This window comes from Aspergillus ibericus (genome assembly GCF_003184845.1).
Source record: "Aspergillus ibericus CBS 121593 unplaced genomic scaffold BO80scaffold_6, whole genome shotgun sequence".
Taxonomy (NCBI): Eukaryota; Fungi; Ascomycota; class Eurotiomycetes; order Eurotiales; family Aspergillaceae; genus Aspergillus; species Aspergillus ibericus.
In genome coordinates, this window is record NW_020292104.1 from 737,402 (window position 1) to 762,450 (window position 25,049).

Sequence of the window (25,049 nt, forward strand, 5' to 3'; positions counted from 1 at the left end):
GGGGGGGGGGGGTAAATTTTCAAGGTGCTTCAGGAGGGGCCTGTAGTTTATTCCTCTGCGATGAGCTCGGGCTGAAATTGTTAGATCTCAACCATGTGTGTAGAATGCTTTAGAGGAAAATAGGAAATAAATCATAGTTACTTACAGAGGGTAGATAATTGGAAATTGACCTCGCTGTTAATATGAGATGGGAAGAAGTTGACCGGAAGGTCTGACGGACTGGTAGGTGATTGAATCTGCTTGTGTGTTGCGGATCAGGTACAGATTTCCTAAATTGTTCATCATGCGGGAACCATGCTCCTTTCTATGAGATAGCCATGTGAATATGGTCGAATGACACAGGTATTCGAAGGACATTAGTCATAGTGTCTGAAATTCCCTCACCATGATATCTATCTTATGGAGTGGTATCTTGGCCAAGAGGGGCCATCACAGTGAAATCTTCAAATCGCCTTATTTTCTCTTGGCATGAGCAAATACGAGGTCTTTAATGACCGTTCGGTGTGCATTGCTCGGCCCACTCAAGCATTAAAACTATGGTAAAGCTGGCATGATTTATCTGATTGGACTGAAGCCCCTCCTAGACCCCAGAGTATTCATCAGATAAGATTGAAAAGGATTTATCATGCCGTCTGGGCCTTCTTCCCGTTAGTTAGGTACGGGCTGATGCTCGGATGACGTTTTTGTTGTTTCTCCCACACTTTCCTCTCTTGAAAAATTACAAAAACCCCTCCTGCTGCCCCCTACTCCTCGGATAGTCAACAGGAGCGCAGGTCGGAGCCACCATGGCTAACAATAAGGAGGGCCCATCTGCCCAGGTTGCAACCCAAGGCCCTCAAGGTCCGGGCGCAGCACCGGAACTAGACAGCCCGGGGGTCAAGCGGATTGAGGTTCTTTCATCTTACCTATGGAACATTGACCGTGTGTTTCTTTTCTCTGGAATATTTCTCGTGGCCTATGTCTATGGACTTGACGGTCAAGTGCGGGGCACCTACCAGGTAAGTTTCACCATCTTCCCGACAGTCATAGACTAACCGCGCTGATTGCAGCCATACGCTACCGCCTCCTACGGCTCGCATAGTCTGCTGTCGAGCATCGATATCCTCCGAGCGGTTATTGCAGCTGCTGCACAGGTATGTGATCTTCGTTAGAATGTCTTCTGGGTGACTAACGAATCCTGTACCCCAGCCAACTGCAGCCAAGATTGCCGATGTTTTCGGGAGAGTCGAGTTGATCTTGATCTCAATACTTTTCTATACCCTTGGTACTGAGTCTGCATTTCGTTTGAGCTTGTCGGGCGCTGATGTGCTAGGTACCATTATCGAGGCGTCTTCAAATACAGTCGAGCAGTTTGCTGCAGGTGCTGTGCTATACCAGGTGAGCTCTGACCTCGATTAGATTCAGTATAGGCTGTTCAACTTCACTAACATCGAATCGTAAAATAGATCGGATACACCGCTATCATACTACTGGTGGAGGTTTTGGTTGCGGATGTTACCTCGCTGCGCTCGCGCCTACTATTCTCATATACTCCAGCACTGCCGTTTCTGGTGAGATCGATGGACCCGAGTAGATCTTGATCGAAGCTGATACTGTTAGATCAACACCTGGATTAGTGGTAATGTCACTGGGGCTGTCTTAGGGACGACCACATGGCGCTGGGGTGTGGGCATGTTTGCGATAATCTATCCCAGTAGGTGGGTGCCCGATGGGATAGACAATGACTGAGTATCACCAGTTTGCACACTTCCTCTCCTCATCACCCTCTGCATCGTTCACCGCAGAGCAAAGAACAATGGCGCGTTGGAGGACATCCGAAGTTCCTTCCGTAGGATGGGTGCTTGCCGGTTGGCCAAAGAATTGTTTTGGTACTTGGATGTGATTGGCATTATACTGTTGATTGCATTTCTTGCTCTGATTCTGGTGCCATTTACGATAGCCGGAGGGTTAGCTTCGCAGTGGAAGGAGGCCAAGATCATCGCCCCTCTCGTTATAGGGTTGTGCTGCATTCCAGCGTGGGTTATCTGGGAGAGAACATGCAAGCACCCGATGGTTCCATTCAAGGTAGTACCCGTCCTCTCTGGACGATCGTCCGAGCTAACGCATCTATAGCTGCTCAAAGATAGAGCAGTCTGGGGTGCATTAGGCATTGCACTCATGCTAAACACCGGTAAGCATGATACGTTCCGTATGTTTCTCTCTAACGAGGAGCAGCATGGGCCCTCCAAGGCGAATATCTCTACACTGTCCTTATCGTCAGCTTCAATGAAAGTATCACGAGCGCAACCAGAATTCGATCCCTCTATAGGTGAGTTGTTGGCACTTCTTGATTTGCATGAAGGCCCACTCACCCTGCCAGCTTTGCCTCTGTGATCACTGGATTCCTGTTGGGATTTGTCGTCTTCAAGGTTAGACGACTAAAGCCATTTATTGTCGGAGGGACATTGTTGTTCATGGTGGCTTTTGGTATCTTGATCTATTACCGTGGAGGGTCCACTTCGTCCAGCCATTCGGGAATCATTGGGGGTCAGGTGCTTCTGGGGATTGGTACGCTCACCCCTATAGAACTCAGCGCCAACTGACATCATCTAGCTGGGGGATTCTTCCCTTACCCTGCCCAGGCCAGCATCCAGGCTGCCACCAAGCACGAGCGTAAGTTCTGAGCCGCATGTCCCAGGAATCATTTCTAACAACTTAAAGATCTGGCGGTGGTCACTGGTCTGTTCTTAGCGTGCTATAACATCGGCAGCGCCCTAGGAGGAAGCATTTCGGGAGCCATTTGGACCCAGGTTCTTCCCGGAGAGCTGAACAGCAGACTCGGTAACGCTACGCTAGCTGCTCAAGCATATGCGGATCCGTTCACTTTCAGCGGTACTCATCCCATGGGTACCCCGGATCGGGATGCGGTCGTTGCTGCGTACAAGTACACACAACGGCTGTTGTGCATTACTGGGATTTGCTTAACGGTGCCGCTGGTCGCATTCTCTCTTTGTACCCGCAGCATGGTTCTAACCAAGGAGCAAAGCTTTGCGAACGCCGAGGAGGATAGTGACGGGGTTGATCAACCGTGAGCGATTATGTTGAGGAGGTGTAGATGGTTATCTTGCGGCCGTGAGTCGAGGCTGTTGTTGCCTGGAGGCATAGTAGTGTTGCTCCGATCGCTTAGTAAAATGGACTAATTTGATTGGGTAAACAATCAGCTATTTCCTCGAAGGAACAGCCCTGCTAAGTAGATGAGCGTCCCTTGCTTGATGACGGTGGCTTTTGAATGTACGTACAGGTCAAAACCCACGTGGTCCTCGGAGATGGCTTCTGAATTCTGACACGTCCAGAATCTGGGCACGCGCACTCCATGTGCGGGGGTCAGCGCTCAGATCCCCGCGGGGGCAATGATAGGCACAGATAGACAGCACCACCCAGGCGAGTCGGAGTTCGGACTTTGACCAGAATGATTGGAACTCCTGGCAATCACATGACGCGGCTGTGTTGAGATGACGAAGGCAACTGCCATTCAGCCTTCCTCAACTTCAACCTGTCCTCTTTCTCTCTTCTTACACTTCCGCTCCCAATTTTTCTCCATGAAGCCGTCAGCTTCACCCGACTATTCGAGCTCGTCCCCATGGAAAGGTCGGCAAACCCTCCAAGTCCACAGGACATACAAGGCTTTGTGTGACTTGCGCACCTCCACGACAGCCTTGTTTCACGCCCAGGCTCCCTAACATTCGTGGGCAACCCTGCCGATCGGTATCCTCCCTGACGATGGCCAGCCTACTGCGACCACGCAGATCTATGAAAGATCTGGACGACAAAATTCTCATAGATCTGGCGAGTGCAATGCAGAACAAAGCTACACCGTCGGAGACGTTTATTGCGCGAGAAAGCCTTGCAGCTATTTGGAGCCAGGAGATACTTAAGGACTTCATCCGCCTCAAAAAGCCAGGGTTCCGCGATGACGACATCGAGGTGATTCGGGAAGACTTTCTACAGATAATTTCGCTTCTCTGTTACATAGGGTGGCCGAATTGGGCATATTTTGGAAGAATATTTCTTGCGCACTACGGCCTCGATGGAAGGAGAGACCGTACAGATGCAAAAATCGGAAAGTTCCAACTCGGCGATCTGGAAAGCGACGCCTTTTTGGGCCGCCCATGGGCACACAAGTTCCTCTCGGACCAATATATCTTTTCCCCAATCGTCTTGAGAGAGGGAGAGAGTCTGGATTTCAGTAGGGAATGGAGATTGCCCTTCATCAATGAGGAGTCTAATGAAATACGCCAAGGAGGGTATGGGAGCGTCACCGAAGAAACTATCCCAAGAGGCTACTATCGAGGGCCGCATGGTATTCTATCAAATGTATGGCTTTTAAGATAGTCCTTACAGAAGACACTGACATGTGCAGACGCCTGTCCGAATCGCCCGGAAGCGCTTCGCTATCGGCCAGTATTTCCGGTTCGAAGTGAAGAATCTCAAACAGCTTCGCTCAGCCCTGGCACATCACGATCGTATACTTCCCTATCTCGCTACGGTAACGGTCGGTTGCGATTTCAACATAATTTCACCTTTAGCCGATATGGATCTAGAAGGGTTTCTCAGTGGTGAACAGGGCAGATATCCGAATGACCGTTGCTTCACAATGAAGGACCTGGTGACCGAGGCAGCCAATGTGGCCGATGCTCTGAACTTTTTACACGAGGACCTTCGCTCCGAGGAGCTAGGATTAACGTGTTGCCATCGGGATCTTAAACCGGCGAACATTCTCGTCTTTTTTGAAGGGAACATGTTACCGGTAGGAAAATGGAAAATAACCGATTTTGGAATCTCCAGTATCAGGCAAACAGAAAGCACAAATCCCTCTATCAGGCACACTTCGGTGCCACTTCTGGGACCATACCAAGCTCCAGAGGTATGCAGTGGCCGAGAGTCTGGACGCAGGAGCGATGTCTGGTCATTTGGATGTATCCTTGCCCGGGTCCTAGCACTAGGACTTCAAGGCCGACACGGGTTGAGAGATCTGGATATGAGGAGGGGGAAGTCTGCCGATGGAATGTCAGATTACGATCATGATTATTTCCACCGTGAAGTTCCTGCTGTTCTCAACCCACATATCCAGGCCTGGGTGGTAGGTCTTCCAAATGAACACAATAAATACTCCAGGGAGTTTTTACTAAAGAGCCAAGCGCTCCTTCTCGATGTCCTTGCACTCGATATAAACAAGCGACCGTATGCGAGAACAGTCTGCACGAGGTTAACGAAACTCCAAAGCCTCGCACAGTCAAGGAGTGAGACATTGTCGCCCGAGCTACGCGGTACACCTTCATTATCGACACTTTCTGGGACGGCTGTTAGCATGTCTGATGACCATCGCGATTCGACTAGTACATCATCTACCAGCCCCGGACTCGGGCAGTTTCTCATACAGGCAATCAGAGAACAGAACATAACGCAAATGAGAGCACTTCTGGAAGCCAGAGCAGATGTAGAAGAGGCTTATGATAAGGATAGGGCTCTGATACATGCTATATTGACAGGGAACGTCTATGTGCTCAATGCGCTCTTCAATTGGTGGCCCAGTCTTGACCTCGAAGGGCCCAGCTCTGAGGGCAGCACGCCTCTCAAGCTGGCCGCCGAAACCGGGAATGTAGAAATGGTCGAGCTGCTCCTCAGCAAGGGTGTTAGGGTCAATGGCCCGTCAGCGAGTAACATGACGCCGCTGATGGCCGCAGTGAGGCACGGCCACTCAAAAGTTGTCCAGACTCTGCTGAAAAACAGGGCGGATCCCATGGCAAGCTCGACAGAAGGGATGACCAGCCTTCATTACGCAGCCTGGGCAAACGTATCGGCAAATATCATCCGACTGCTGATGGACCAAATGGATGGAGTCGATGTACATGGTCTGGGTAATGAAACGCCGCTGTTCACGCTTATAAAGAGCTATGTTCCTTCCGACGAGGCCTGGCGGCAAAAATTCAACGCCATGCTGGAGCGGGGCGCTGATGTCAACGCGAAGGATGACGAGGGAAACACGCCCCTTTCTTATGCTGTCAAGGAGAACTACATTTCCGTTGCCCGGAGACTCCTCCATGAAGGCGCGGTGTATGAAGGGAACAATGGCAACCGACATATAACGCGGGATATGGAAAGGCTTCTCAAGGAGTTTGGAAACGCAAATAGACGGCGAGGCAGTCATGACACTTTTGCATCTTCTTCATCTAGGTGGCCACCCATTATTAGACGAATTACACGAGGTTGACCATGATGTAGCTGGTGACAACTTGAGATACCCTTATATGCCATATACTTTGGAGATTCTTCGGAATTATAGCGCTAATATTTGCTCCCGATCTTTATTTCCTAGTTCCAAAGCCATAGCCCTTCACCTATGAGCGTGAGGTTTAAACTGCAAAACATGGTGATTTATCTCTCGACCGTTGCACGTTTCCACGCCCCCATCAACTATGTCCCCTAGCTTCATCTATGCCCTGTCAAGCATCAGACTTAACGTTGTATCCAGGCCAGTAGAGAGATGGAAAGTTATATCTGCAACGTTATCATTCGTCAATACTTCCTTTCTCTGCACAATGAGCCTCTTCCTCCTCGTCTACTCCCGATCACTAGGTAGTGCACTATGTTGAGTTCCTATGATCTTCCCCTATCTCATCCCACTCCTCCCTTGTCCTCACCATCAACAAAGCAAGGATCTCAGAACCTTCCACCCATTGCCAGTCCCCGAGTCTAAACAAGCACCCCGGAAATATCCGCGAACTCGCTCCGTGGGGTCTTCAATGCGCCCTGTTTCGCATACAAATCTGCATCAGTATTCCAATCTCTCGGAATCCGCCAGAACTGGATCCGCAAGCCAGCATCATCCCACCGCTCCATTTCCCCCAGCAGACACTCCCACAGATCCCGATTCTTGACCGGCATCCCCCGTGCTCGTCTTCCAGCCCCGCTGGATCCATCCCGCAACCCAAGTCGTCGCCCCCTCTACCACATATTCAGAGTCAGTGGCGATGATAAGCTTGGTGAATCCCTCCCCGGTCCAGACCCGGAACCGACACGCCGCGATCACGGCCCGTAATCCAGCCGGCCCTGGTACTCGTTGGATATTCTTCGTCAGTGGGACCTTCGTTCTCGAGACGGAAGTTGGAGTTGTTCTCTAGCTTGGGGTCCGGAGGTAGGTCCTTGGAAGGTCTGAAGATAATGCCGTGGTCTGCTTGGGGGTGGGATCTACTGTTCTTGAGATAGGCACCGTCGGTGTAGAGGAGGATCTGCGTAGGGTCGGTGCGACGAATGAACCGGGATACAATGGGGTGGGTGTTGTACCCGATGCCCGGTGGGAAAAGGGTCTGTGGGGTATTGCTTGGATTGGGAGGGTGGATTTGGGAGGGAGGATACGTCCGGTGCTGACTCTGAGATCGCAACTGGGAAAGAGTTTCTGGTCTAGAAGTGTCTTTGGGGGTTCTTTCTTTTGAGAGAAGAGGGGGGAATACCGTGGATGCTATACGGGTCGTCGGTATATAAGAGCGCTGAAAGGCGAGGATCACGTGGCTGATCACACTTGTTGTATCGGGAGTTGCCTCAATGGTCGGATTTCTTACCTTTGGATGAAGGAGGCCTCGCATAGGCTGGTCATACAGTGCGCGTACGCCCCAAGGCCCGGCTCTATGTTTAACTATGATTGTTATGGTAGTATCCTCGGATTCCATCCAGGTTGCTGATATTGTCAGCGCTGCTGTGGTACTTGCTACGTAATTCTCCGCTATCTCTTCTGCACAATGAGACGAGATCCATGCAAGAGGGGTGATTGATTTGGAGAAGGCTAGTCATGAAGCGATAGGGGTGCGGTTTACGCGAATCAAGGCGATTAGGTGAGCAAAAGGTAGCCGCGAGTTCATGAGAGTCATTGAGTTCAGCAGGAGCATGAGCATGGGAGACAAACGAGATCATTATGAAAAGTAACTAGTACTAGTGAACATGCATGAAATCAAAGTTGTTGATCTATTGATGAAAAACAAAACCATAGCCAGATATACTTAATAGTCAGTTGAAGTGACGTCATCGGGGCAATGGCGCATCTGGGAGCGCGTCAGACTGAAGATCTGGAGGTGGCCGGTTCAAGCCCGGCTTGCCCCATCCTTTTTATTTGATATTTCTCTTTTCACCTTGATTTTTGAATTTTTTTGAATCGTTGTAAGATTTGGAAGAACTTTGGTATACAGCAAGCTCTGCTATGAAATAAAATAGATTGACATGGGATGTAAAATTCTCCTCAACCCCCTACTTACACATTTACTCACCATGTTTACCTTGCCCACCCATGCTCGAAGACAATATCCCCCAATCACCAATACTCACCCTATACATTAACGGCGCTCACCCGAAAAATATCAAGCTTCAACATTTTTTATGATCAATGCAAGTGTTATGGGGCGGAAAGGAACACAAAATAGCACTATGATATAGATCTCTTGACCATTTCGGATATAGGAGAGTATCTTTGAAAATGGCTGCAGGGTACGTGCATTCCCATTGACCACTTCGCACTAGTAACTCTACCATGTTATGATCCAACCAATTCTATCCACCAAATGCATTTATTGTACTGGTGGGTGAGTAGGTGTGTTAGTCATCCACCTTCCCATGGGTATTCTCTGGCTGAATCCTGCCAACAACAACCACCAACCCACACGACCTGGCCATGTACCAGGAAAGACTCAAACCGTGAGTTTGATTGTGAAATCATGATGTCAGTGTTGAGTGGTTTACTGGGAATAAATATTCGCAGAGATATTGACGGCACATGCGTTAAGAGAAGGTATTGATGAGTCTCCCACCCAAATCAGTTGCCCACTTTCCTTTGCTCTTCCAGAGTCAATAATCGCTCAAAGTGTCCATAATGTCCACTGGATTTGACACTCTCTGGGAGAACCTCCTGGCTGATTTGAAATCACTTCCTGCCATCTCTTTTGATGGGTTCGCACGTCGAATCCATTATCGAACCAGATGGAACGATAACTTTAGCAGCCTCCGGAAGTACATTGGCAGTGACCAACCATATCCCCCAGGAGACGAAAGCCACGGCCAACAGCTAGATGGCATGGATGTTGGAAGCGATTTTAGTAGCCTGGGAAATAGTTTTCTTGCCCCTGCCTTCCTGAGCATCGACGATGATGGCACGTGGCAGTATTTCCTGGCCCTCCAGCTTCGTCCGGTCAGCCCTACAGCCTGTTAATCTTCAAGATATTCTAAGCCTAACCATCCCAGTACGCTCTGTTCTTCAGGTCGGGTGTCCTTAGAGACCTGATGCCAATGTGCCTTGCCGAACACCTCAACACCAAATTCAAAAGCAACGACCACCCTAGTCTTTGGGAACTAGCGAATACTAAAGGATTTGCCGAATTCTTCGTCGACAAAATACAAACCAAGTCTTTCATCATAAACATTGCTTTGACAGATGCCACGGAAGGTAGTCATTTATTCAGCATTTCAGTCCTTCTAGTTGCGGATTACCTGGTATACAAGACTGCGCGGCTTGACATATTTAAGTTATTTTCCAAGGACCGACCAAGTTTCAGAGCCCTCCATGCTTGGCCTCTCGTGGGATGGAGCGAGCAAGGCCAGGAAAGCGAATCGGAAACGGACAAGATAGTCAAATTCTGTGGAAAAGCTGCCACAATGGCATATTGCCCTGTGATAGGGTCCTTGTCGACTTTCGAAGCATTGAATATGTTTTACAAAGCCGTCCAGGCTTCGATTGACACAGAGAAGTTTCCAGAACTGCGTGCTTACCTCGAGAGTATTCAAGCAAGTCTCCACCGCCTGATAGACGAGGCCGCCATTATCAACGAATTCACAAGCTACTCGGAGAAGCTCTATAAAGCTTTCCATAGCACCATGGCTGAGAATTGGCACAACGTCGTTCACACGGCGTGGAAAGAAAGAAATACCGGTGCTCTTACAGACTGGGTCAACAAGGGTTAGGGCACCTGGGGCCCTTCAGGTGTGGAATCCAAAGATAAAGCTGACATCAATTGTAGTTATCGGAGAAGGGAAGCGTACGGGCATGAAGAATGATATATCTGCTGTTCCTCCGGAGCAATCAGGGTCCTACTTCCTATCTGGAACCTGCGTGGAGCTTGCTCAAGGCAGATCAAATTCGATAGAAAGTGTGTCGCAGGATGACCGATTTCTTGTTTCGGCAAAGCCGCCGCTATACAGCTGTGAGGGTTATAGCACCGTAGCCTCAAAGGCCATGACGGTGTGCTCCGTCGGCTTCAGTGAGTAGCACCATTCATAGCGCTACGAGGAGAGCTTACAACCATATTCGACAGACGGCGAACAGCCTTTTACAACCCCGTCGCAAGTGTTCTATACCACCACCGGGCTCAGGGCGGTAGATCCAGAAACTGCCAAGACAAGCAACCCGCTTGCTCATATTGGACCGTTGAAGGAGGGACATGTTCTTTTCCGCCTGACTGGCTTCCCAGAGAGCTATGCGTATGAGACTGTAGAGATTGGGTCCATCCAAGTCGGCTATCCCTCGGAGCAGACCGTCCATAGCGTGTTGCTATGGGCAGGCCAGCAGTCTCACCACGCCAATGGGTACCTTGTTGCAACGAATGATCCTACAGTAAGTCTGCATTGAATTTATTCCCGGTTGTATACTTACGAGGCATTAGCAATCCGTCGAGTCCACGGCCCGTGCACTTCGTTCCCTTCCACCAAAAAAGCGACTGTCCGTTCTTGCCTCATTCCACGATCTTGACTCAACTTTCAGAAAACACGACATCCAAACAATTCATCAACGCTTGAACTTTGAACTATTCGGCAGCTATGAGAAGATGAAGCAGGGTCAATTTTCACGGTCCGAGATTTTCCCCTGTCTTGTCTCTCCAAGCGACCAGCTGAAAGCCATGGAAGGCAACCCACGGCAGCTTCCAAACGGTATTCCGCTAGATAGAGTCCAGAGAACATTCTCGCTACACACAAATCGAACTGGGCAATTGCCTTCTGGCTACAAGCTGCCGGAGGTTAGCGTCATAGATGGCTGTATCCTTGTCAATGGTGAGCCACAGATAAGATGCAAGTTGAAGCGCCACAGGAGAACGTTTCAATGGACTCGGAAAGTCCAGGAAAACATGTTCGAGCATGGGGTGTTGTCTCTCTACTACCACGGACTGTCGGGTAAGGGGGTGGTCCTGATTTCACCGACATCTGACGCACGGCATTACTCCAAGCAGGATGTCCAGCCATTCCAGGCGATGCCGAAAAGCGTGGCGGACGATGCCCAAAGGCTCCGTTTGAAGCAGAAGACAAACCAAAAGGATAGCGATGATGAAGGAGAGTACATACCTCTTATTACAGTCTCGATGCAGTACGACAAGGCCTCATGGCCACCAGATACGCCGAGAGATGAGCCACAAGATGCTATATCTGGCATGGATGTTGAATGGGGCTTTTTGTACCCACCTGATGGATCTCAGACGACTCAAACAAGGATACCTGTGCTCGATCAGCTCCGAGACCAACTTAATGAGAGGTATGGTCGAGATCTTGGGAGACTTTATGACAGTTGGGAGGTTCCACTTGACGACGGTAGGATCAGAGCAACCGTGGAATTTAACCTTGCCAGTGTTGTGCCGTTCATTTCTGATGCTGGCATGGATGTGAACACCTTCAATGTGAGCTTTCAGTCTCAGTTGGGGATCGACATTACCCTTCCGATCCTTTTCCAGTCATTTTACATCGACTATGATCAGGATCTTTACAAGGTGACCGGTGCCATATTTGACTATAACCCTATGATGCGGGACACCAAGGGAGATAGGTAAGTAATTGTCGGGTTATTCTCTAATGTTTTACTAAGAATGACAGACACTTTATTTGTGGAACTTCCGACATCAATGACTCTGAAATCCGTGCTATGCGGTCGAAGGCCTCTAGAGCCTATGCAGCCTATGCAAATCCAGCTGTGCCAATGTCATGTACCCCGGAACTGCAACCGGCGGTCGTGACTGAGCAGCTGCACCGTGCTCAGGAGGGTACTGTGGACGAGCTTCTCAATCCACCGGGCTATGACGAGGTTGCGGTAAGCTTATAACTTATAGCAGAGACAAAACTACTGCCTTCGCAAATTAACCTCAAAACAGATTCATAACATGTCTCAAGTTCTCATCAAATCCATGATGTTTTACCACATGGACGACGATCAGCGCACGGACCTTACTGGTCAAAGCAAGCCTACTGATCTGCCTTTGAGTTTAGGAGAAAACCTGCCGACCGATCTACAGAAGTTCTTGCGTGAAAAATACGCGCCGGCGTTCTTGTGTCAGTCGGTAGCGCACTATGAACAGTATGAACAGCAGTTCACTGAGCAAGAAAAGAAGAACTTACGGTACTGGTGGGATGGAAATGTGAGCATTAGGTATGGAGATTAAACGACGTATGCTGACAGCGCTTGAGGGTGACAACTGTCTCGCAAAATCCAAGCACTACGCAGAGATCAACCGGAGGACCTCACTTGAAGCGGTTCGGAGGTTCAACTCAGATATACTCGACAAGTATCTAGACGATAATCCGGAGGAGTGGGCCTGCACTCTTTATTGTGCATTGAAGAACGAGGGCCGAATGCTGACCTACCTCGCCCATCCTATTCAAGGGGTAAGTTGGTTTAACATCGGACTGAAGACGTCTGGTTGATTTGGTGTAGAGCGTAAATGTGATCAACCGCGAGTGCTGTATCCTTGATGCATTGGCGCCGTCGGAAGGGGTGGCAGATAAGTGGTTCGAATTTTTCGTTGGCTTTGCTAGCGAGCATCATATTCGATATCCATATGTGGACCAAGATGAAGACCTTGCTGGCCAGTGGCTACACGATTCGATGAAAGATCTCATTCAACGTGTTCTTGAGGGCGATCCTAGTATCGACGAAGAGGTGCGCAAGGGCTTGGAACAGGACATCAAAGACTTTGAAGAGGCAAATGGTCTTGATCAGAGCCAAACCGCCGCGTCTAGGGCCAGCAATATTGTGGAGAAGGGAGCGGTCTTTCTGGGAGAAGCGAAGAAGTGGCTAACCGCGGTGGGTAAAGGACTCGCTCTTGCGTGGCAAGGCATAAGGCTGTTTCAATTGGCAGAAGTTGGCTTCGAACAGGTGTCCAAAGCGGTTGGTGGCCTATTGCCTGAGCTACCAAAGCTGAAATCGGTCGCTACGATAGGAATGGTATGGTGTGGTGAGAACCTATGTGACAAGAGCTAACAAACTGCTAGGTCGCCTTTTACGTATTCCAACTTGCAACGAGCCTCTACGGTCTCATATCGGGTTGGAGCGAGATGGAAGACTCCCAGAAGACGGTGGTCGTCCTGGAAATCATACAGATTACGGTGAACGGCGTTAGCCAAGCCCGGGATGCCTGGCAGAAGTATACGAGCAGAGAAACTGCCACGACTGCAGAAGATATTTTAGATAGCGCGGCTCTTGATCAGGGAGTCGAAAGGTCTGTTGCAGAAAGTGGAGCTGGCATGGCCGAGATGTCGGATGAGATCAATGGCGAAGGCACGTTCAACGAGATTGTGGGCGAGAATCTGATCCCCGAAGGCCCGGCTACTGAGACCGATGGAGGCGAGCGATGGAACGAAGCTGCCGATGAGCTTCCGGATAATCTCCCGGCGGGGGGAGAGGAGGTGGCGTCCAAATGGAATGTATCTGGCAAAACAGTCAAGATCCTCAACGGGTTCCTGGGAATTGGAATTGTCGTTGCAATGACCTTCAGGTACTTGCAGCCCTTCCTTTCTGATGCGATACTGCAAAATCACTAACCAAGCACAGTTTGGTCCAGGATTGGGACAAGTTAACGACTGGCGGAAAGATCATCAACACTATTGCGGTTCTATCGCAAACACTGACTGTGATCCTGGACGTTGTTGAAGTGGGCGAGTCCATCGGGCTCTACACGGTCACCGGGGTGTTCGCCACTGCGCTGCCCATCCTCGGGGCCGTACTGGCCGTTCTAGGCATTATCATGATGCTGATTAATGTATTCGTGAACCTCTTTGGGGGCTCACCGCCGCGCGATCCCGTGCAAGAATTCGTGGACAACATTGCCAAAGGCCTAATTGGGGGATTTGACACCGCACCACCACCGAAATTGGAATATACCATCTCCAACATCGTCTTTGATTCTGGCAAGGTAGAAGGGGTCTCCATCAAAGGAGAAAACACCACGAAGGAGGAGATTAGCATCCCCAACGCGCGGATTACCGTCAACAGCGGGGACGACGAGGTGTGCCTGTTCAGCACGGACGAGTTTAATTTAGTGGAGGACACGGACCCCGCGAAGGATTCCGATGGACATGTTTACGTGACCCCGGGCAGCAAAGCAGAGGGGACCCTGTCGCGTAGCGTCCTGGGGAGCGAGACCGAGTACCATGAAACCGACCTTGTGGTTGGTGGGAATAAGAAGGATACCGAGAATAGTTTGCACAAGCTGGTGCTGCAGTCGAAGGAAGCTTTTACTGCAGTGTGGACGGGAAAAATCAATCAATCTGGATGGAGTATCGTTGAGGTGATTGAGAAGTCGGATCTGGATAAAAGTCATGTTCAGTTTACGGTGCTGAGGAATTAGACTGATGATGCTAGTTGGAATGGCGACAAAATCATATGGATGTCGCAGACGGAAAAGTTTCTGATTTAATCAATGATGACTCTTTCATTTGACAATTGGAATGCCGAAATGCATCGTAAAAGTCTGCTGATAGCTGCAAATTTTCGCCATCGTGACAACCGAGATCGGGTTGAAGATGCCGTGTGAGCGAGACAGCCAGCCGGCAAGACGGCAAGAAGGCGGCGGTGTTGCGTGACTCGCCCAACCCAACCCAACCCAACCAAACCACCCTGGCTGTGAAGCGCACGCCCGTGCAAAACCAGGCCGCCCGACCAGGCCAGACCACCACCAACCCGACCGACACTGAGCAAGTTGCCACTCAGCACCGCACCGCACAGCGCAGCGCATCGCAGCGCATTGCGCGATCGGGCGCAAACCTAGATACCCAGCTAGCAGCTGGCAGGTGCCATCCCGCTGCTTGAAGATAAACCATACACCAATGAAACAACGCGCCCTGATAAATGAGGATAAAGTCTCCGACTTCTAGAACATGTTCGCCCTGCAGACAATGCAGGAAATTGACCCGAGGGGATTAATTAGGAGGACACCATCAGGATCAGCAACGTATCAGGGGCAGGAAAGTCAAGGAGGGAAGGAAAGCCGGGCGGGGCGGGTGTTCCCGTGACATGAAGCAACTAGCAACTAGCGACTAGCAAGCCAGCAAGCCAAGCTAGTAGATAGTCAGTGCAGATTGTGGCGGCCACCTGACCTGACCTACCTATCGTGCCATCTAATCAACACTAACTCTCCGGTTACTGGTTGATATGGGTTCTCCCTATCAGGGGTTTGGTGTGGTCTGGCCGTTAACCGATGCTTGCTTATCCCTGACGATCATGTTACGAAATCCAATCCAGCAATATCCCATAATCCGGTTTTTGATATGCGTATGGTGTACTGTGTATGGTATAGAATGTGTTCATTTTCCCAATTGTTTTATCGTGTGATGGTAGATGGGGAGGTATACGTGGATGTAGATGTAGACTGGAAGGGAAAGAATGAAGACGCGTTCATGGTTGGTAGGAGGTGTAGATCGTGACGATGTGATGCTATGTTGCTATGCTATGCTGTGTGTGTTGAGCGGTGTGGTGCGGGATTTTGCATGGTACAAACTACAGTACCGTCTATACTAGGGATTATGGGTATAGTGTGGGTTGGGTTGAGTTGGGAGGTATGTATCAACTGTGCCGACGGAGTATTCTTCGGAGTTCGATACAATTACTACCTAGTACTCCGTATGTGTAGGAAAATAGAATTACTCCGTATATAGGAAATTAGGAAATTAAACAAGGAACGGCAAAATCATCACGAATCAATATCTCAAACCCTGATAGACAGCGCGATCAACAGGAGTATCAAATGAAGCGACCGGATGATAGCACACGCACGGTCGGGAAGCCACCTGCCTTGCTGCAAGCCCGCACCCACATTCCGAAATATCCAGGGGCTGGCAAACAGGAAACCGTTACGTACACACATCACGACGTTCTCGACGCATCCATCAATAACCATTACATGTTCAAATGATGCCAACCAACCGATTGAATCCCTCCGAGGAATCAACCGGTTAAGTCGGCGGTTGGGGTGAGTCAATCAGTTGGGAGGGAAGAGATTTTTTGTATGCGTGATTTGATAAGAGATGGGTGGCGTTGCTTGTGTCGCGCGCGGGAAATCGACAGTCTAAACCCGAAGCAGTGCTAGTGGGGGAGGATGTGCCACGTTCTAGTCCTTCCATCGACCATCGGATCGAGTGTGCCGGGGATTATTTTTGGAATGTGATTTTTTTTTTTCTTCCTTTTTAAATGAACGTGGTTTATATGGGTTGGAAAGTTATATAAACTGCCTTTCCTCTGGTCTGGTTGAGGATTCATCAGCAACAAAGCATCACTTCTTTCCTCATCAATCCTCTACAGCTCAGCAGAGCATTCCAGACGAACGTCATCGTCACAAATACCTACCTACCGATCTACTGAACACATCACATTCCACAATGACCATCCCCTACCCCTTGATCGGCCCTGAATCCTACGGCCTCGGATCTTCCTCGCGCCGCAGCAGCAGCCCCCGCAGCCTGGATCGAAGCCACGTCGAAGCCGCCTTCAAGGACATGAAGAACGGATCCCAGGAGCATTTGGATTCGTGCAGCAAGTCGTCGACGAGTGGACATGGTTGGAAAGCCAAGTTCTCGCGGAAGTATGTTCCCCCTTGTCCACCTCCCTGGGTTGATAGTAAAGAGGCAGTGTGCTAACGGGATGGAATAGGTACAAGTTCTTCCACTTCTAAGCGAGGATTACAACATACCACGAACAAACCAACGACGCATATAATAATCTCGACGAATAAACTATGAAAATGGTGTTTAGATGGGGGATAGCATGAGCATGGCATGGATGGAGTTTTTGTTTTATGATGATGATGATGGTTATGGGAATTTAGATAATATTTAATTAATCGCGGGTTATGTACGCTTTACTTACTATCTTACTTCTTTCAGTGATACTGTAGATGTTGTCGTATGGGTATGATAGATTATGGTTTCGCTAATTAGAATATAGCTAGTGGTATAGTATAGTATAGTTTACCTAGTGGTACAACTCACGAGGATAATATTACTTAATAGACACGCAAACTTTTCAGATACCCCGTACTCCGTACAATGAGACAATAAACCACTAATCCAATCCCAAACTTTGTACTCGTATGATATCAACCAAAACAGCCAGAGCAATACTAAAAGAATCTCATGTCATCACGTAGACATCATCCTCCCCTTATCACTCGACCCAAAACAAGTTTTGAAACAGCGGGAACGGATACCATACCACAAACCAAAGTTTTCTCCTTTCCAGCGGAAAGAGGACCCACTTTGCAGGCTAGCACTAAAATAGACTACTCGGATAGAACGGCGATCATCTAGGGTAGACTGGCTTACAGCGGCGGGTGGGTTGGCCAATTAGATTCTATAGAAGGGGAGGGGGGATTAATATGGTGTGTTAATGTGAGGGGGGATTAATATGGTGTGTTAATGTGAGGGGAGGTAGATAGTAGTGATTAGATACTACTTGATGCAGACTCCACTTGTTTATTGTTATCTTGACTGTACTGTGTGTATTGCATTGTTTATTTTGATGTGGGTTTGGTGATGTTGGTGGGTTGCGTGTTGGATTTGAGTTGGGGTGGTGGTATTTGTCAATGGCATTGGAAGAAGGGTATTATTGTTGAAAGCCCTATTGTGTGTCAGGGTCGAGGTAGGAGTTGGATGAGGTTAAGGCTGACTAACATTTAATGCTTGAGTGATGTGGGTTGGTTCAGGTTATGTATGGCGTCATCTAAGTATCCTACATTGCTACAGCTGGATGTCATTTTGTAGATGATAAGAAATTCATTATTGCCTCAAGGCAGATAGGCAGATAGTACCGAAATACTATTTTGTGGGTTTCTTCTTTTCCGCTTTTTTTGTGTTTCTGTTTTCCCACCCATAGGAAATCCGTCCTTCGATCAATTTCCCAGACCTCCCACCATAGCCATCCAGATCATAATACTCATTCTGTGCACTCGATACTCCTCCTAAAAATAGAACCCCAAGTCAATGATGCCAGGAAGAATCACCCACCGTCATAATCATGCACCCAAGCTTCGAACTCGTGAAACTTAAGCTTTCGATTACCGAGATAGACGATGGGGCATAACATCATCGAAGCTTGTTAGACCCACTCCCTCCATCACCACCTCACCTGTATAAAAGGAAACCCCACCTATAAGACCTCACCACCATTCTAGTCCTTCTTGGAAGCCTCCGCCGCTATTTTCTTCTTATTTTCCTCTCTTTTGGTCTTAGCCGACCTCGCCGCGTCGTCCATCTGTTTCAGACTCAACAGCGGAGCGCGGATACCGACAGTGGCTTCCTTGACCTGCACATCGTCATTTCCAGTCTGTTGGTTGGACGACATATTGCCGAAGAATTGGGTAAAGTTATAAGAGTGGAGTAGAGTAGGGTGGTGTGGGTGGGGATAGGGATAGATCCAACAGGCCTTTTCGTCACTTCTTGTGTCTAGCAACTTCTCGACTTCTCGGTGATTGAGAAGCAGAACGCAGGGAGATCGGAAAAGACGAGCTGGGAGAGGATTGTAGTGGAAGGACGTGAGTGATGCTGATCGCTGGAGATGGATGGTGAGCTCTATCGTGGATACTCGGGGGCTTTATATAGACGATTTCGTTTATAGATTGCATTTCTGAGAGTATATTGGGTTGTTTTGGTAGAGGAAGATTCCGTATAGAGCAGGCGTGTTGCTGCATTTTGGATGATGGTTGTATATATAAATCGGAAGTTGGAGATCGTGAGATATTGGCAAGGACCAAGCGGCGGGCTGGTAGAAAGACATCGGGTTAGTATTCGGATGTTGAAGGGGTAAGGATAGGGAGATGATGGAGGTGTGCAGGTTTGGAGGATACTTCAGTTGAAAGGCTTCAAGGTGGTGATGTGTTCAAGTGTTGGCAGAAAGATTAATTCACAGGTTTCGGAACTCCTCCACTCGGTGCTAGATACCTGCGCCGCGTCAAAGACCAGAGGCCTGGTTTTGCCGATGTTGGGAGCATTTTGTGGAAACTGAGCGAGTCTATGATGGATGAAACTGAATATGTCGTTGGAGGAGTACGTCAGTACTGGGAAGTTGACGGATGAATAAGGTTGAGGATAAAGAAGAGGATCATGGTAGCGTTGTTGTGGTAGAATGGCGTGGTTGTATGATATAGGTAAAGGAAGAAACAAAGAGACCCAGGTGATTGACGAAGCCAGACCGGAACAAAGAGACTTGGCAGAACAAACATACAACACCAAACTGGATAGTAGATAGATTCCATTGGAATGTCGGAATTTTGCTACATAGCGAATATACCAGTGGTAGGAAATAGTCAACTGGACTACGATACCTAGTCATCGCCCAATACAGCTGTACAAAATGTATAACATTTATGATCGGTATTTCCAATAACTATACTAGCATCTGCATTATACTGGAATCTAATTCTATGGTCTTGCCGAAATCGCTCGCAATCTAAGCAGAGATTCAAACTCTCTGACTCCCTCCACGCCCACGGCCACCTCCTCCACCCCGTCTCTTCTCCACTCCTCCTCGTCGGTCTCCTCCATGGCTGAGCACATCGCGAGGCTTGCCCGAAGTACGATGGTGGGGCCTGCGAACCAAGTCATCCCCGCTGGCATAGTTGAATCCGGGAACGCCCTTCAACCCCATCTTGCCAATAATCTTCTTGTCCATCGGTGGGGGCTCCGGGCACGCCATACCCTTGATGGCCATCTCGTTGGCGAGTTGAACAAGACCAGCCTTGTCGATACGAAGCTGCTTCAGGAGACCCGACCCCGCAAAGAAGCCGATGAAAGACGAGTAGGCACGTTGCTTTTTCTCCTCCTCGATGGTGTACATGACCTTGGTGACGGTTTCCGTACATGACGCAGCGCCCGCAGTGATCGCATCGGTTTGGGGATGGGGCTTGATGGGCAGGTGGCGATTGGTCTTCATGAAAAACGATTCGGCTTCCGTGAGAAGAATGATGGCGCGACCGTCATTGCCGGCACGGGCCGTACGACCGACCCGATGAACGTACTGTTCCCCGTTCGTGGGCAGTCCGACCTGGATCACCAAGTCGACATTGGGGAAGTCCATGCCACGGCCAATGACATCTGACGCGAACAAAATCCCGGAATCCGCCTCCTTGAATTGCTCCGTGGTCTTGGTGCGAACGCTTTGACTGAGTCGGGAATGAATCTCGAACACCTTCAACGGCGTCAAGCCCCGGGCAAAGGCCGCCGCAAAGAGAGCCACCATGTTGGCAGTGACGCCGAACACGATGATTTTCGAGCTGGTCCTGCTTTCCAACTGAATCAAAGACGTAAGCGTGGTAAAGGTCTCTGCCACAGACGACATCAGCACGTGGTACTGGGGTACTCTCTCATGCGTGGGGGCCTCATTCTTCTCAATGGTGGAAATGCTACTGTAGCCTGGCTTCAACACCACGTTGATCACGTCTCGAACCTTGGGAGGAACGGTGGCGGAGAAACACATGCCCTGCCATCCCGTACTCTTGGGGGGAATAAGCCGGAGGATTTGCTTCACGTCAGCGAGAAAGCCAGCCTCAAGCATCGTGTCGGCTTCGTCCAACACCAGGGTTTGGATGTTAGACATCTTCTCGGCCGCAGCGGGGTCGGACAGGTAGTCCTTCAAGCGACCGGGAGTGGCGACCAGAACGGATGGAGCCTCCCTCATGAAGCGCGCAAAGGCCGATGCCCGAGCAGTTCCACCCACGGCGATGTCGCACCGCAAAGGGGTCGACAGTTGCGAGGTCAGTTGATCACAAGACTTGGCAATTTGCTGGGCCAGTTCACGCGTGGGCGTAATGATCAAGATAGCAACCTGACCTCTGGGGGTTGCGGACGATCCCTGGAGAAGACAGTGCAATGCAGGGAGCAGAAAGGCGATGGTTTTGCCAGTGCCGGTCTTGGCCTGGACAAGGCAGTCACTGCGCCAATTGGGCAGGTCGGTCAAAACCCGCTGCTGGACTGGGGTCAGATTCGTAAACCCCATGACATCGAGGGCCTGCAGGAGCTTGGAGTCCAGCTTCCCGGCCATGGTGGTATACGGCTGCGCGCCATCGGTGATGGGTCCTGTCATGATGAAGGCTCTATCTTTCAAGAACCTGCCTAATGGCGGACTAAATTGCAAGGTCGTATGGCGCCTGGGTAGTGGACGGGTTATGGCCTGCAGAAAGCGAGGCAGAGAAGTTGTGGGAGAGGTTCTCATCTCATGTTGGTTTTGTTTTGGGATGCTGGGCGTCGTTGGGAAACAATCTGGTAGAAGCACTTGCACCCGATAGAGATTTTGCCAAGCCTGCCAGCGAGCCCACTTTCATGACTAAGCATGCGTTGATTGGTTCGTGGATCCACTTCAGGTAGTTCCAGACCCTCGGGCGGAATTGATGCAGAATAAAATCGGATTATCTCGAGAACTGGTGGGTATACTCCAGAGCATGAGTGGCAATCAGCCTTGCTGGAGTGGAACTTTCCATTAAACATTACACACCCTAATTAACTAGACCCGGGATCTGTGATTTTTACTCACTCAACAGGCCCATGTACATCATCTAAGGAGTATTCCAAGCCTGCACGTCGGTTCTTCCCACCACAGACCCTCTTCAGCCCGTCCAAATGAGTCTGGACATGGCGGGAGGTCTCCGTATTGACTAGACGCAGTTAGCATCTTGCTGTTCCTGTCAGCGGAAGACGTACAGATAAAGTTCATCTCCTCGAGGTTGACTCTGGCCAGACCGCTGGGGACCTGAGCCGTCAGCAGGTTTCAGGTAACAGGTGTTTGGCACTTACAAATAGAAACACAAGCACAAAGGCAAACACATTCAGTCCCCTAGCAATGTGTCAGTAGCGTCAGGCAGTAGAGGAGGTACTCACGTGAACAGAAACAGTAGGTTCGATTGTCCGGTAGCATCGCTTGGATCCTTTCCCCCAAACGCAGTGATCAGCTTCGGGACAAAGAGAACCAAAAGCCCTAATCCGAGGAAATTGACCATGACGCTAAAGGACATTCCGACTTCTATGGCCTATGAGTAACCGTGGCCACTCGAAAGCGAATAATAGCAGATGAGGAATGAAACATACCGCGGAACGCGAGGGGAAACACCTCGGCAGATAGAGTAAACGGGACTGGTCCGGCCCCGATCCCATAGAAGAAGGTAAAGAAGCCAATTGTAAAGGTGGCAACCAGTCCAAGGCGGACATTGGCGTCGTGTATGCGGAGAAAAAGGCTTATAGCCAGGAGGGAGAAAAACATCCCCCCTAAAGAAATGAGGAGGAGGAATCGACGACCGCGCCAGTCAATGTACCTGTAAGCCGGGAGTGTAAAGAGGAAGTTTGCGAGACCGAATCCTACTTGTATTAGCCTTGGAATGGACAGTAGTGAGGCTATTACCAAAGTTCAGCCAGGCCGTTTTAGCATCTTCTGCCGTGAATCCGGGCTTTCCCGAGGGACACGAGTCTACGCTATTTTTTGCAGATAGCGTACCAAAGAGCATAGACGAGTAGAAAGAAACCACATTAATCTGTGAACCAGCGTTAGCAGATAAAGATATGACGCAAGGGTATGCTGACCCCACAGAACTGTTGTGCTGCCATAACCAGAAACGCAGTCAGACAAGCCCTGCGGTTTCGTGGCTTAGTCCAGAGAGCTTTGACTCGCTGGAAAAAGGTCATATTCCTCAAAACCTCCTGGTAGGCCTCGCGACTGTACCAATTTCCCGGAGGAGTTTCCAGCAACAGTTCGGTTTCTGTCTGTAGCTGACTGTGTATATAATACAGATCTCGTGCAGCTTGAATGTCCGTTCCACGGAGATGGCGGAGACTTTCATAAGCCTTTTGATAGTTGTTTGTTCGAATGAGGAATCGAGGAGACTCGGGACAGGCAAACACGAGGAATAAGAGGACGATGGCGGGTATCGCAGCTGATCCTAAGACGATCCTCCAGTTGTGGTCAACAATCCAAACAACAGCAAAGCCGAGAAATATTCCACTGGAATCTGTTAGTTCCGTAGCAGATATCCATGTCGGGGAATCTTACAAAGTATCAAACACCTGCCACATCATTAGAAGTCGGCCTCTGAGATGGTCAACTGCTGCTTCAGCCGCAAATACAGGGGCGATTGACGCTTTTGCTCCGATCTAATGAACTTAGTGGCTGTTGACTATATGTACTAAACTGTCTGAGCCTACCCCTATTCCGAGAAGTAAACGGCACGCCAGCAGCTGCTGCCATGTTTCGCACCGAGCGCTTCCTGTTCATAATAAGCAACCGAAGACGAAGATGTAAATCTTTAATATCATACCTAGCACACACGCGGCGCAGAATACAGCAGACACAAAAAGTGCAGGTCGTCGACCGTATTTTCCCTCTTGTAGAGGATCGCTCAACCATGCCCCTCTAAACAGTCGGTCAATAAATCTTCTTAGAGACAGGGAATGTACCCACATTATACTGCCAGATAGCCATGGGGCCGCATCAATCAGCCCGGCCAGTAGTTCATTGTGCTCCTGACCAAAGGCGCATTTCCAGAAGTTTGAACTAGCATTTATGGATGACTGCTGCCACCCCCTGCATGTGTCATTGATTGTGTCACCTTGTTTGGCTGCGGGGTATACTCACTGTGTGATTGCAGCACACGCAGTTGTTAGTATTGTAACCTTGAGATCTTTGGATTGCTGGAAGAATTCAGAAGTTTTCTCGGCCACCAGAGCCTTCTTTTCTGACTTCGTCAAACCGGGAATCGCGAGATTTGTCGGATTTTGAGCTATACGTGCTCCTCGAATAAGTAGATCGACATCTACGACGTCTTCTAGTTGAACTCGCTTGTGGAATCCGCGCACGTCCCTTTCAAGCTCATCTGGCATTCGACTCCATAGTGGATTCCGGTGCCTGGGGTTGCATTAGAGTGAGTAAGGTAAGGAGAAGTGCGTTCAGAGAAGAAGTCCTGCATGTGCTATCAGACGCAAGGGATATCTCACTCACCGTCTGACAGTCGAAGGAGAATTTTCCATTTTGTTGACGAATGGAGCGCTTCACCCTCCGAGGAGCCAATAATTATCAGGATATGTACTGGGGTCTATAGCAAGTCCACTGTACAGTTGTTCGCGATTAGGTCAAGAAGACCAATTTGATGTCGTGGGTAGGTAACCAAGGAACAAATCCATCCCAGCGGAGGGTTTTTTTCAATTCATTGGGTCACAGGTTAGATGCACCCTGGGCAAAGTTGTGAGGCTCAAGAGGCCCTAGGACGAGGCTGTGGCCCGTACTGGAGCAAGACCTCGTATTTCGAACGAATGCCAGCCCTGGCCAGCCTCATGGGAGTCATAATGTAATTGTCTGTAACACGCACCTCGCATTACTTCGCCTGCAGAGTAAGACCAATCGTCGAGCGGGCTATCCTAACTTCGGGAATCCTTTCGATCCTGGTAGGCGCATAAGGATATTTTCCGGGTGATAAGGCTCGGTGTAAAATACAATCAGATTAATCCGGAGCTGCTGTCTATCAGTAACGATCGTAATGACGAACATAACTCCACATAGTGAGGCATGTGAACTCAGAGACCATCGAAGGAAGGGCCAAAGCTCCTCTGATTGGCGCCATTCTCTAAGGAACTAATATCCACCTATGCATTAACAAGAGTCCTCGGAGGTGTGCCTCGTACAGCTCAGACATATTGCTTTTCTGCACATTGGCTTACCTTCAGAATGATATGCTTCCCGATCGCCTGTTCTGGCGGGAAGCGCGGTAGTGATATTGCTCGTGTCGATATCTTCACAAGTTGCAATTGAT

The 25,049-nt window shown here is 49.5% G+C and overlaps 7 protein-coding genes and 1 non-coding gene across 8 annotated transcripts; 5 read left to right on the forward strand and 3 right to left on the reverse strand.

Annotated features, from left to right (window-relative positions):
- Positions 1-785: 785 nt before the first annotated feature.
- sit1 (putative siderochrome-iron transporter Sit1) lies at positions 786-3,211 on the forward strand (the record flags this gene model as incomplete). The annotated part of the gene is made up of 12 exons (XM_025716614.1): positions 786-998; positions 1,050-1,133; positions 1,189-1,264; positions 1,313-1,377; positions 1,446-1,550; positions 1,600-1,693; positions 1,739-2,064; positions 2,113-2,170; positions 2,215-2,308; positions 2,360-2,547; positions 2,593-2,652; positions 2,701-3,211. 12 exons carry the CDS (start codon positions 786-788, stop codon positions 3,069-3,071), a joined length of 1,734 nt encoding a protein of 577 aa, XP_025578778.1. The 3' UTR covers positions 3,072-3,211.
- A 365-nt stretch (positions 3,212-3,576) lies between these two features.
- On the forward strand, positions 3,577-5,474 carry BO80DRAFT_237385 (protein kinase family protein). Its single transcript, XM_025714516.1, has 3 exons — positions 3,577-4,353; positions 4,400-5,119; positions 5,178-5,474. Exons 1-3 carry the CDS (start codon positions 3,760-3,762, stop codon positions 5,208-5,210), a joined length of 1,347 nt encoding a protein of 448 aa, XP_025578779.1. The 5' UTR covers positions 3,577-3,759; the 3' UTR covers positions 5,211-5,474.
- Positions 5,475-6,732: 1,258 nt separating this feature from the next.
- BO80DRAFT_441919 (uncharacterized protein) lies at positions 6,733-7,622 on the reverse strand (the record flags this gene model as incomplete). The annotated part of the gene is made up of 2 exons (XM_025721233.1): positions 6,733-6,984; positions 7,053-7,622. 2 exons carry the CDS (start codon positions 7,620-7,622, stop codon positions 6,733-6,735), a joined length of 822 nt encoding a protein of 273 aa, XP_025578780.1.
- Positions 7,623-8,060: 438 nt separating this feature from the next.
- Positions 8,061-8,133, forward strand: BO80DRAFT_t62. The gene has a single exon. It is a non-coding gene; the product is annotated as a tRNA-Phe (tRNA).
- Positions 8,134-8,896: 763 nt separating this feature from the next.
- On the forward strand, positions 8,897-14,621 carry BO80DRAFT_485021 (uncharacterized protein; the record flags this gene model as incomplete). The annotated part of the gene is made up of 11 exons (XM_025723479.1): positions 8,897-9,211; positions 9,265-9,966; positions 10,070-10,277; positions 10,332-10,630; positions 10,680-11,827; positions 11,875-12,082; positions 12,150-12,413; positions 12,463-12,660; positions 12,710-13,219; positions 13,267-13,769; positions 13,826-14,621. 11 exons carry the CDS (start codon positions 8,897-8,899, stop codon positions 14,619-14,621), a joined length of 5,151 nt encoding a protein of 1,716 aa, XP_025578781.1.
- A 1,924-nt stretch (positions 14,622-16,545) lies between these two features.
- Positions 16,546-17,140, forward strand: BO80DRAFT_462074 (uncharacterized protein). Its single transcript, XM_025722487.1, has 2 exons — positions 16,546-16,850; positions 16,919-17,140. Exons 1-2 carry the CDS (start codon positions 16,648-16,650, stop codon positions 16,938-16,940), a joined length of 225 nt encoding a protein of 74 aa, XP_025578782.1. The 5' UTR covers positions 16,546-16,647; the 3' UTR covers positions 16,941-17,140.
- Positions 17,141-19,618: 2,478 nt separating this feature from the next.
- On the reverse strand, positions 19,619-21,510 carry BO80DRAFT_422296 (DEAD/DEAH box helicase). Its single transcript, XM_025718791.1, has one exon. The coding sequence runs from the start codon at positions 21,299-21,301 to the stop codon at positions 19,724-19,726; it is 1,578 nt and encodes a 525-aa protein (XP_025578783.1). The 5' UTR covers positions 21,302-21,510; the 3' UTR covers positions 19,619-19,723.
- A 276-nt stretch (positions 21,511-21,786) lies between these two features.
- Positions 21,787-24,270, reverse strand: BO80DRAFT_441923 (MFS transporter; the record flags this gene model as incomplete). Its single annotated transcript, XM_025721234.1, has 13 exons — positions 21,787-21,911; positions 21,958-22,006; positions 22,051-22,090; positions 22,135-22,276; positions 22,342-22,608; positions 22,652-22,781; positions 22,831-23,248; positions 23,297-23,397; positions 23,449-23,510; positions 23,562-23,656; positions 23,705-23,827; positions 23,879-24,148; positions 24,242-24,270. 13 exons carry the CDS (start codon positions 24,268-24,270, stop codon positions 21,787-21,789), a joined length of 1,851 nt encoding a protein of 616 aa, XP_025578784.1.
- Positions 24,271-25,049: the final 779 nt, after the last annotated feature.